The following is a 12,639-nucleotide window of genomic DNA, read 5'->3' as shown; positions in this document are numbered from 1 at the left end:
CGTGTGCGCCAACTGGCTGACTCCGGAGAAAAAAATTCCATCGTAGACATTGATGCCTGCTGCTGGCGCGCGAAGGCGCTAATTACTAACTTTTATTATTATTATTATTATTATTATTATTATTATTATTATTATTATTATTATTATTATTATTATTATTATTATTATTATTATTTCGCAGTCTTTCGAGCTCAGAAAAAATATACACACGAGAGGTTTTCCCTATCGCGAATTGAGTGGGGGTTTTGAAGCTGCTCTCCATCTTTGCAAATACCATTTATTGTCTAAAGTCAATATTTAATAATTTAGAAAAACCTAATTAACTAATTAATTTCTAAGCAAAATTACCCATGACGAGCAAGACATATGCCAGATGTCTCAGCTAACTTTAGGCAAGGGTTACCAAGTAAAATATTTGAGGTTGGTAGGCCAGGAAAACCAGTTCTATTCCGCTACGAGCTGTCGTTCACACCACAGGCAATCTTTGTTTTGCAGATGATTAGTAATTAATATAATTTTTCTAAATTACTAGATAGACAGTAATTGTGGTTTGCTAAGTTGGAGACTCACGTGTATCTTTTTTTTCCCAGCTCCAAAGAAAGCTCGCGATAAACGCACGTGCCCTCACGCGCGCGCGCACACACACGCACGCCAGTCCCGACTGAATGTAACAAAGATTTTAATAAGTTCGGTGAGCCCTAGCCCAGGGAAACCAACTAAGCTGTCCAGGGTCGCCTGGCTTTGTCTTCAGTGTAATTTCCGTTCGATAAAATTAATTATTAAGGACAGTTAATTATCAAATTTCTATTTGTTGGCTTGAACAGAATGTCATGTAAATGTTGTAGATCTCTAAAAACGGCCAGTTATGTTGTTTCCATCCAGCTAGCGCTGTCGGGAAGTATTCTTTTTACCGGCCGAAAACGATACCTTACGCAGTAGAAAAAAAAAAAAAAAGGCCTTCTCGTGACAGCGGCGCGACTTCTGAACTTTGGAGAATGAAAAAAACTGCAGAGTTACCGTTTATATGTCGTGTGTTGTTATTCGAGCTGCAGGTTGGCTGGAGTGTTGCAGTGAATCAATACTCCGTACAGAAAAACCTCGTTAATTAGACGCTGTTAATTCGGAAATTTGGATAATTCGAAGTATTAGCGCAGTTCCGGCCGACGCCCATGTGACGCTCGTTAATTCGAATAATAGGCGAGCTCGCTCCGGTTAATTCGGACGGGGGACCGCGACCCGCGCAGTCAGCGATCACCGAAACAGGCCTCCCCGAACCTCATTTGCATGGAAAAGTGGGTGCGCGCTATGGCAGACACGACGACGATCGGAAGTTACCAATCTCCGTCGGATAGTTTCGTTTTCGCTCTCTTTAAAATCACGCCATCCCGTGTCTGCGAACGGGCACGCACATCAGACGCTGCTTGGCGCGTCATTCTTCCTTTTCGTTTTGATGGCATCATGCTGTTCTAGCCTGCGCACATCCACATGCTGTTTCCAGTACACTAAAACTGCGTACTGGTCACGCGCAGTTTCACAGCATTGCGCGCTTCGCCGCAATGCTTCATCGAGCGGACTATGCAGTGAAGCATCTTCAAACTGCGATGGGGCCTTTTTGTGAAGAGGCACCACTGCTGCTGCGTCGCGCTGCAGAAAAGATAGCGGATGCCTTAACGATTTTGGAGCACTTCTTCGACGTCTCTGACTGTGCGCCAAGAAAAGCGCTTGAAGGAACCGGGAAAAAAAACGTAGTTCGTTTTTGAGTTTCGTATCCATACAACCATTGTGCTGGTGTTCATCAGATAAAATAATCCTTATGCAAATGTTTTTAGCATTGTTTTCAGGCCCTTTCAGTAATTCGAACTTTCGCACAATTAGTACATTTTCTCTGGTCTCTTGAAGGTTGAATTAACGAGAGTTTACTGTATCAACAATTATATTGCAGTTTTTCGCAGCACTCACCCAGAGTCAGACACTTATATCCCCATCATTTTGTCGAGGCCCTTATGCCTCTCTTTCGAAAGTTGAAAATTCCCAGTGGCAGCGCCTGACAGCCACAGTCCTTACTGCATCGGCATAGCAGGTCCAAGGTGGCTGAGGTATCATTCACATTTTGGTCGGCAATCACATGCAAATCTGCAGCTGAAACAATTCGGTAGTCATTGCATTTGAATGAAGTCTAACATTACTGCTTCAGCGCTTTCGTTGGCACATCTTGGTCCCAAATTTTTTTAACTTGGGATAAAAGAATACGTTGTCATGGGGATCTCGTATATCTTGTTGGTGATGGCGCACATGTAGTACGCGCTGTTCGGCATAATAATGCATTTTTAACCGAACATCGCAACTGATTGTGGGACTAACAGCAACACATAGGGGGCATTTTCGTTGTCAAGAGTCCAACAAGTACTTGTTAATTGGCTTTCGTGTCTTGGTGTTCTTGAAGGGACTGACCTCACCCACAACTGGCCGGCGTTTTGGGTTCCTTTTGTGGGCAGGCCAGCTTACTTCCCCCCCCCCCCTCCTCCTCCTCTTAGTACAATTGGACAAAGTGGCTTTGGCTGCAAAACTGCAATAATTGTGGATGTAGAAGACTTCTGTAGTGTGCATACTGTGTCCCCCGTGCGAAGGGCTTGGTGGAGGAATAGCATTGCATGTGCGTGTTTGCCTGTTATGTCTAGTCTTTAATTGCTTTTGTGCACACAGGTTCACAGTTCCCGTTTGTTATTCTAGTTCACTTTACATTGTTTTGGGTGCCTTGGATTTCACAAGGCATTGCTAACTCTCCACTGGTATCCACCGGTGCCTCGCGTTATTTGTGGCACCATATGGTTTCCAGGTTTTAATGCATCGTATCTGGTTGAAACCAGCCCACGCACCAACGTTTTTGTACATGCTTCAAGCAGGGGAGATTTAAAGGATAACATTTAGAGGAAGCAGTTTGGACAGCCCCTTTTGCATATATCATATTTTCTAAAGGAGGGTTTCTTTCTTTTTTTTTTTTTTTTCCGTGGTAAAGTTCTAGCAGTAAAAGGTGTCGTAGAAAGCACTTGCTTTTGATACCTAGCTGTCTTACAAACACAGTTACTTCTTTTTCATATTTACTTCAGAGCTAAAATCCACAGCTTTACTGCTGTCTCCTCTCTCAGGAAAAGAATAATACTAACCAGTGGCTTATTCATGCCAGAATATCCTTTGTTCTCATCACTGTAAACATTTTACAGTCAAACCTTCTTATAGTGAACACTTAAAAAAGAAATTATATATTTCGATATAACTGAAATTCATTATATAAAGTTTTGTAAAAAGGTGCAGTTTTGTCAGTTGCAGAGCTGCACAGTTTAGTCAGTGAACGGACACCAACTCAGGCAATGCTTTGTAGATAAATGGGAGTCCTTTTACAAGGTTTTAGTTTCATTTCAAAGGTACTGGCTGCGATTCTGAAGGCCGCAAAAGACAACGTAGCATCACAAGCGCGCAGTGCAATAATGACTCTGGGTAATCGCCAGCTTGGGTGGCTTCTCTGCAACACAGCAACATGTCAGAGTGAAAAGTAGCGTCTTTGGGGGAATCATGTTAACTAGTAAGATGGTCAAATAGTTTCTTACATGAAGTTTCAGTGTGAAAGAACTTATTAACTACTGCAGATACATGTAGTTGCAAATAGAGATTTGTTATTGGTAATTAGTATTAGTCACATCAGTTTCAGAATTTCGAAAGTGCGTTTGTACTTCACGCTGTGGCTCATTTAATTTATCAATTTCTCGTAAAATTAAAAATTGCGTGCCTGTTAAGTTCACTCAGCGATGCCCATGAAAACGTGTCACTTCATGGTGCATGTGCCACATGACCTGCTTTGTCTTGCCTCCGCTATAGTGCTCACTGCTGTTCACAGTTTTAGCTGCGACTTGGTGTGGAAGGTCGCACAGAGTGTGCACCACAGCGTGATGCATTTTGGTGGATGCTGCTGAGCGCACTCCAGAGGCATGCGATTTTTGAAATGGACAAAAATGGGTAAGCCACAGTGCAAAGAGCAATTACATTTTCGAAATTCTAGAAACTGATATGGTCAGTACCAGTGACCAGCTACAAATCTCTAATTGCAGGTAGGCACATATCTTTGGTAGCTAAAAAGTTAACCATCAGCATTCAGTAACTAGCTGTGTAGGTAACGTGATTCATCTGATTTCTGATGTCTGCCAACACTGTTAATACTATACCACGAAACTCATCATTTTACCTCAAAATGCCTATTTTTCAAGATTCGAGATGAGCTTCTCTAGAGCACCTGGTATTTTCGTGGTTTACAACCATCAGACGATGCCTTTATGAAACTGAATTCGCAACGCTGTGAGCTCTTGGCATTGAGCTGTCTATTATTAGTGTTATATGGAATGGAATTGTCTAAGTGTTATTTATTTTTCAGATGAATTGAAACGAGAGAGGGACTTTTACAGACGCAAGGGTCTTCCTTGTCCCAAGGCTCATACTCCTGGTAAGTAGCCAGTACTGACTTTCTGGCATCTTTATGCCTCAAGTGCAGTCATTGATCAGAGATGTTGCTCTGTGCAGGGATGCTCAATGAAAAGGACGCAGGCGTCAAGGCCTCATCTTCCAAGGAGGATGAGGCAGACTGTCACCGATCAGATGAGCAGGTCAACATCTTGCTGGAGTCCGACAGTGCGCAGCTAAAGCAAATGCGACGGAAGTTCATCCGGTGCTCGTCTCAAGCCACCATCACACACCTTAAAAAGTTTATTGCAAAGAAGCTGTTCAACAGTCTTGACAGATACAAAGAGGTATTGCACACTGGATGTTCTAGCTTTTTGCTGCATGAGCTAAGAATTAAATGGGTCTCTTGCAGAGTTGTACATTATTGATTACTTGTAATTAGTTACATTGTAATGTAATTTTATACTCAATTGACTACTTTTATGAATCAGTAATGTTTTGGGTTATTCGAATAGTTTTTTTTTTCTGTGATTGATTAAAGAGGCTACAAGGGTGAAGCGTTCATAGCGATATGACTGCGTCAAATTGTACAACAGTGCGCTTGGTTACCTGGCACATTGTGTCTCTCCGTGGCCGTTGCTCTTAGTACAGCTGCGACAGTTTATGGAAGCTTCTTCAAATAAGTCATGCCATGCTAATTCATTGTTATAAAAATTTTTTTCCTGGCAATAAATGCTTCTAGTTGGCAGTTGGGTTAGAAATACAGTTGTGTCTCGTTAAAATGGACACTTTGGCTCCCGAGCAAAACTGTCGATTAATCGAGCACAAAATAACGAATTGTGTAGAGTAAATATTTAAAAAACACACTATAAATGATATCTGCTTTTATGCATAGTAGTTGTCAGTAAAGATGAATTTAGACATACTTTTTGGATCTACGAACCAATCGTACCGGCTACCATTATATTTGAAATAGCCATGCAACTGGATGAGCTTAGTGCCTATGATACGCTTCATAGCACCTCACAGGTAAATGAGTGAACTTTTGCCACAAATGCTCACATCCCAGGAACTGCTGCTATTAACAGCACTCAGTCAGCTTAAAGCTGCTCTCTTTGTGTTACAAGCTGCAGACAGTTCTGTTCACAGCAATTCAAGGAATACAATAAATGATCAACTATATTAATAAGACAATTCTGCACTGTCAGGCATGAAAGCAGAAACGATTTCCAGTATTAGCTGACATTTTAATGTTCAGTGCTAGAAATGCAAAAAAAATGAAACATCTGATTGGAGCAATAGAGATTTTGATATCATTGTCCATAATAACTCGACAAAAATACATGGGACTCAGTAGGTTCAATGCATATTCCCCCTTATTCACTTTCTGGACAGAGAGCTTCCATATTAATAAGCTGGAAATACCTTGCAAAAGTTTTGTCCCTGGAATTATTGTCCATAATACAAGTTGTACATGTTAACGGAGGTCATATTAACGAGATACAACAGTATACCGGGTATTACAAATATCGAAAATATGCTAGTATGTTTGTTATAGCAAGCCGAGTCTGATGCACCCATGAGAATGCCTGCAGATGAATTTTCAGCTTTTCAGCGGCCTTACCTGTAGCACGTTTTCTCAGTGCCAACAGTGAAATGCAGTGTTTCATTGATGACATAAAAACTGGCATCAAAGCATTGCACAACTATAGATGGGTGCGCAAGACGTTCTTACGGTATAAACGTCAACCTGCTGTCCAGCACCGCAGTGAAGCACTTCCTGCTGAATATCTTCAGCAGGAACACTTCAGCAGCAACACTTCAGCAGGAAGTGTTGCAAATTCAGCAACAACTTTGAAAAACCACTCCTATTGAAATTTAATGTGTAAAAAAAGTTCAAGCAAATCGCACTTGTTTGTTGCTGTTTGAGCGAGTTTGTATAATGGCAGTACAGTTTGAAGTTATGTAGTAGTAACCAATTACTGTTCTCTAATTGTTCAGTTACCTTCCTGGGGCTGTAATTTGTTGTCAGTTACATTTCAGATGAAGCAGTTGTAGTTATAATCACATACTTATTTTTTGTAATGTGTATAAGACTGACTTCTTAGGACAGCCAGTGAGGCAAGGGGCAATGATGCTGTGAAGCCACTCCAAGGTGAGAGTGGGAGTGTACCAGCATGCAAGGCACATGCAAATGCATCGCTTTTCAATGCGTGGCGCTGGGGGGAGCAGTTTAAGACAATCCCCGTCTAGGCTGGAAATCCCAGCAATGTTCGAGGCCTGCAGCCCTATGGGGCAAGTTTATTACTTATGCTCTGTTAGCAATCCACTCCATGCACTGAGGCATAAAACATAAAACATAAACATAAAAAACAAGGTGTCTACAAAGAAATAAATGCCAATCAAGCAGCTTACACACACACAAAAAAAAACTAATTCTTCAAGTCTGACTTAGTACCAGTAGTCAACCATTCAATTGTCCTAGGTCCTTTCCCTTTCTCTGGTAATTTTTTATTTTTTTTTTTGTCGAATTTTAGGACATCCTATAATAAGCAGCTCCCATTTGTTGTGCCCCGGAAAGAAGTGTGCTCAAGCAACGGACTGTTCTCAATTGCATCTTGCTGACAAGGCTACTCGCAGCATTCCTCCTTTCCACACAACTTTTCTTGGCAAGGCTGGAAAACTGTTTCCTTATACATATCTCTCAAACAGTGATCTTGTGGCACTGAATCGCTCTGAGTTAACTGCTGTACACAACTTAAATGCTCTGTGTGAGCCAATATTTTTTCCTCAGCTTATGAAATTAAAGCAAGCAGCCCTCACTGTTCAGCTTAATAGAGCATGCAGTGTAACAGGTTTTCATGAAAAAACTGTTACTGTTCAAAGAATCGGGCACCGTAAGTGTACTTTTTGTTTCTGTCACAGAGGAGACTAAAAAAGTGTGAAGAATATAGCAAAAGGAGAAACCAAACCTGTGACCATTACTTGTGTTATATACATCTTTAAAGTTTATTGAGCCCTTTATTCTCTGCCATTCTCCATTGTCCATTTCCTGTAAGAAATGCTTTTTTGTTGCAGGTTGAGATCCTTTGCAACCAGGAGATTCTAGGCAAGGACCACACACTGAAGTTTGTCTATGTCACAAGGTGGAGGTTTAAGGTAAGAACTTAGACTTACGTAGTCATCAGTCTGGTTAACCTCCTTGCCTTTCCTTCATCTGCTTTCTCCCTTCTTTGGCAGACAACATTTTTAGTGTGGCTCAAGTCTGAAATGTAGATTTTAGGTTGCAGCTAGCTGTTAGCAGAAAGATTGCTTGCTCAAAACTTTGCCACTGAGCCTTGCTTTGTTTTGTGTAAACGTTGGCATGAAAGCATGGTGAAAGTGATGGCTGTGAAGTATGAAGGCTCTGTGTTTTAAACTTGAATTTGTTGGAAGAGCAAGTTAGCTTATGTGTAGGAACATGTGAATAGTCAGCTTCAGGCCAGATGAACTACAGATGCTGTTTGAAGCAGCTTTACAGTGTTGTCCAAGTATATTCAGTGCGAAATGACTCCATGCGTAGCCCTTATATAGATGCTATACGGCACGAGCGCATGGGTGCTGCCATCTTTCATCAGTGACCTTTTCACCATTTCCGGCCTTAGGGCCTTCTGGTTTTGACGGCTGCAGGGTGCTGTGTACCCGCTATCGCTAGGGGCAACGAGCTGGTAGACAGCACAGAAAGTTCATGTGAATGCGCACAGTATATGTAGGTGCTACAAAAAGTTTAATTTAACTGCTCAGTTTATTTACTTCATCCTTCTGACTTCCCGCATTGGCTAGAACGTGTAGACAAACCTGTCAGCCTTTGACACGCTATTTCTTTTTTTAAATCAATTCCCTCTCTAAAGCCCTTTGTGGACAACATAATTAACTGTCGAACTGAATATATTACAAGCCAAGTATCGCCTGAAACCTTCCCTTTCAATATTCTTGCTTGAATGTTCAAACCGTGCTGGTTGAGACGTATTAAGAATGTTCACCAATCAGTATTGTGCACAACATTTGCTACTGAAAATGTGGGTGCGCATGTAATTTCTGGACAATTGGCCAGATATTATTTTACCGCCCATAAACACCCTGGCTTCAAAAGGCTATTACTCTGCTCAAAGAACACGTCAGGCACTGCGTTGCATGTTTGCCTGCGCTCGGGCGAAAATAAGACTGGAAACTGCACCAAAGTTCAGAACCTGCAGATGTAGCCAGCACGAACAAGCGGAATTATAAAAAATCTTATCATGGTAAATTTCATCATTGGTCCCTGCATTAGTTTCATAAAACCAGCAGTTACATGTACTGCACAGGGCTTGTCTAAAGTAAGTAGGTTCACACTGGCCTTCCCTTTCTGCACAATGAATTTATTATGACTACGTGGATAGTAGTAGCCACAAGAAGGTACTTTTCAGTTCCCTACAAAAATAATGCGACAGCAGTGCAAAGCGCAATATATAACTCCTGTGAAAATGTCAGGGTCGTTATCGCATTTCTGCAGCTACTGCCGGCGCTAAAATAAGCTAGCGCGTGAGGTTTATGATAGTCCTTTTCTTACAACTCACAGGCGCTCTCTTCTCCCAGACAGAAATATCAACTCGTGATACACCTCCTAGAAAAACAGTGGAGTAGGCCACGATGTGCACCATATGTAGAGAGCATTGTCTGTTTCTCCATCCATAAATCACAGGGTAGTTAGCTCTATTTCCCAGCAATTGCGTCCACAAGACAGAAGACACCCGCACCAAAGCAGCAATATTTAAAAGTCAGTCTGCATCCTTGCACAAGCTTTGCAGTAGCAGTCCGCACTGCATGCATTCCGAAGACCAGAAGTGGCGGCCGTCCTAGTGGTGCCACCTGTTGGAGAGAGTTGCTCCCTGTGAATGGTCTATGCCTAACTGTGTACTCACTCAAGGATGTTGAAACTGATGCTAACACCTTGTCATTGTGTGGTATGACAACATTCCCAGTCTTGGCTTTTACTTCATTGTGTTGTCCATATAATAATTGTGAATTGGGAATTTTATATTGGTACCACATCCTCCGAGAGATTTTTCCTGCAATGAAATTTTTATCTGAGGCCATGCATTGATTATGTTTGTAAGTATTTTCACCTGATGTGAAGGGCACTCACTTGCAGCCTTCCTTAATTGTGTGCCACTTGTTCACACCTTTTAGGTAAACACAGTTAACATCATTAACAATCAAGGTGGTACATCTTGAGCAGCCACTTTGTATGACTTCTGCTGACTTACTATATGATGTTGGAGTCACTAGGGTTTTGATGAAGAAAAGCAGCATTCTTTTTTTTTCTCCATTGTACAAGGAGGAACATAGTGCTGATACACGCTGTCCTAAAGCACCTACAATTACTGTACGTCGACAGCCAAAAAAACTGAACAATGTGGAAACCGAAACTACAGTTGTCATAATATTGGCCTAAATGTGGTTGCATATTTCATCACACAGAAATTTGCATTTGGCAGCGTATCGAAAAGCATTGTCATATGTGGCCTATTTCTTATGGTACGGTTCCAAAAGTGTTAAGCTTAGTGTATGGGCAGCTGCATCATTGAACATATGTTTGTCTAACCATTATTCGAACTGTGCTTGTCAATTCAGACCCCAAGGAAGGCAAACACAAAATTTATGAATTATCTGAATGTTGAATTATAGAATTGCCCTGCCTGATTGCCAAAAACTGTTTGCATGAAAGTGGAATTTATTTGTTTAAGATGGAATCTTCATGACAACAGTTGCTTTCGCAGTTCTGTGAAAGGCATTAATCCTTTCACAGTATAAAGAGTGTGAGAAGCAGACTGGACTGCTCAATAATGACAAAGGTCTGCGTGGCCTTTTCCAGTCTGCGACACGGTAGAACTGCAACATCCTTGCATGTGGCATTTCACCACACAAGCAGTGAACAGCATGTGACGAGCTTGAAGTTTCAGCATGTTGCAGAATAAAAATGCATTGTGAATGGAAGCAAAGGGTATGTGCATTGGCACCACTATGGCAAATGACCTTCGAAAAACAACAAAAATGATTCACCAGGCAGTTACCACTCTAAACTGGGAGCTGGAATAAATTCTTTAGGCAGGCTGATATGTGCCGTCAATAGCTGCTGTTGCTGCGAGTTGACGGCAACACTGTGTAGCTGGAAATTTCATCAGCCTGTCGATGGGAACCTGTCGACAACGTGCCTGCTGTTACGTGCATGTAAGAGGGATGTGAGGAAGAATATAATACGCAGTTTAGGCCCAAGGAAGAATATTTGGACGACTGTTTATCGACCATATCCTTCCTCAGCGCAACAACACTTTTTGGACCCAACCGAAATAACTGAGCCTCTGGGCATCCAAATAAGAGAGCGCATCCAAATGAGCGAGCTTCCATTGCCATGTACTTATATGGGCGTTTGGCTAGAGACCAGCGACAGTCTGAATTATCCGAATTTCCTTCTTGCTAGGGATCAAATTAAGAAAGTTTTACTGTGCATATGGCAATTTTTCATGATTGAAAACACCTTGAATATCATCCCTGCTACACCTTTGCATACTATCCTTGGTGCTAATGGTTGCTTTTTTTTTGCCTTGGTGTATACTTTGGGCAGGACCCCCCACTGAAGTTGTACTACAGGCCAAAGGTGGAGTTGTGACGCCAGGAATCGCACAGGCCTAAGCTGTTGTTTGGTGCAGAGCTGTGCTGTCAGGAAAAGGGCAGGAAAAAAGAGGAAGGCCAGTGTCTGGAACCTTGCACCAGCGTCGTACCAACATTGAGTTAGTTTTTTATTCAATTCTACCATTGTACATAGGTCATGATCATGCCTGTAAATATTGATTATCCCACCGAAGTTGGCCATGAAATAAGCCTGTTTTTACGTTGCTTGTGCTAGAGATAAAATTACTGGGCCGCGGTGTTGTTATTATTAATGCCATGCATGCGTTGAGAGGCTCTATTGGCCTGGATTGAATTGTGCTGAACTGAATTTTGTACTGACTGCAAGCATAAGCTGCATCAAGGAATGTATCATGTTTTGAAGGAGAAAGCGTAAATGTGATGTGTATCATAATGTGAATGATGTACTGTGTTCTAGTTTATGCTCCTGCTTTTTCAGTATACTTAAGGGAAAACATGCTTTGCTCATGAAGCCCGGTATAAGTGCTTCTCTTGGCTAAACTTCTGGTCCATTCACACTTGTGTATATCAGCGGTGGAATTTGGTGGCAGGTTTAGTAGTATGTATATTGTTTGCGAGTGCAACACTCGCTTTACTACTTTTTTTTTTTTTTCATATGACTAACCATAAGGTTAGCAATGCCGTGAAAGTAAATGCCAACCTATTGTGAATATCTTGGCAATTATACATTGCATGCATCATCTGCTATAGGGCTTTTTAAATGCTTGTGATTACAGTACTAATTTTTTTACAAGCCTGGAACTTTGTCACAATCGGTTCCGTAGTATATGCAGCCATTCTGGCCAAGAAAACTGTTTCATTTGGCCTTTAAAGAGAACAGTGGTTGTCGAACATTAAAATAACCAGCTTTTTCATATCATGTTCTAGTCATAGTTCCCCATTGATTGCACACTAAATACTAAAGCTACCAGCATTCTCTGCAGTTGCATTTTCATTGGTGAAATTAGTCTCATTACACTACAGAGTGGTGCCAACAAACGTTAATCATATAAGCAGGTCATGATTTTTGAGATCTGCAGACACTAGTGCACCAGTATACCAGGTGTCTAAATAAATGTAACCAAGGTTTTATATATATGGTGAAACCAACTGAGAGCTGTTAAGAGGTACCTATCCTAGTCTGGAGCACCTTTTTGTTTGCCAGTTAATTAGTAAAAAACAATTAGCTAACTTTTAATTTATTGTCTTGAGGAACAGTGTATTAATGTGGAAGTTGTAGATTGTCTCAAGAAACGGCTAGCTGCGTTGTTTCCATCAAGCTAAGGTTTACGTAGCTTTACTTATTGGGCTTCAAAAGGAGCTGTCACGTGATCAGCCGCTACTTGAAACCACTTGCCCAGTGCACAGATAAAGCTTCATTGAAGAGTGCACTCCAGAGAAGAGCAGATTTTATTATCTCAGATGTACCACAGTGCTTTAAAGTGGTTCCGCTGTCACATGGAATTTTTTTTTTTTTATTGT

General features: G+C 41.4%; 1 protein-coding gene across 2 annotated transcripts in view; it reads left to right on the top strand.

Annotated features, from left to right (window-relative positions):
- Positions 1-11,775, top strand: part of l(3)73Ah (polycomb group ring finger 3-like lethal (3) 73Ah) — a 38,321-nt gene extending 26,546 nt beyond the window's left edge. For both annotated transcript variants that reach the window (XM_084591092.1, XM_084591091.1), the window contains exons 5-8: positions 4,424-4,492; positions 4,570-4,796; positions 7,528-7,608; positions 11,093-11,775. In XM_084591092.1, the coding sequence (XP_084447218.1) occupies positions 4,424-4,492; positions 4,570-4,796; positions 7,528-7,608; positions 11,093-11,137 (422 nt within the window). In that variant the 3' untranslated portion in view covers positions 11,138-11,775. The remainder of the gene's footprint in view (positions 1-4,423; positions 4,493-4,569; positions 4,797-7,527; positions 7,609-11,092) is intronic.
- Positions 11,776-12,639: the final 864 nt, after the last annotated feature.

The sequence above is a fragment of the Amblyomma maculatum genome, chromosome 1 (assembly GCF_055883805.1).
Source record: "Amblyomma maculatum isolate TAMU_Amacu chromosome 1, ASM5588380v1, whole genome shotgun sequence".
Lineage (NCBI taxonomy): Eukaryota > Metazoa > Arthropoda > Arachnida > Ixodida > Ixodidae > Amblyomma > Amblyomma maculatum.
Note: the sequence above shows the minus strand (reverse complement) of the source record. Positions and strands in the feature narration are given on the sequence as shown.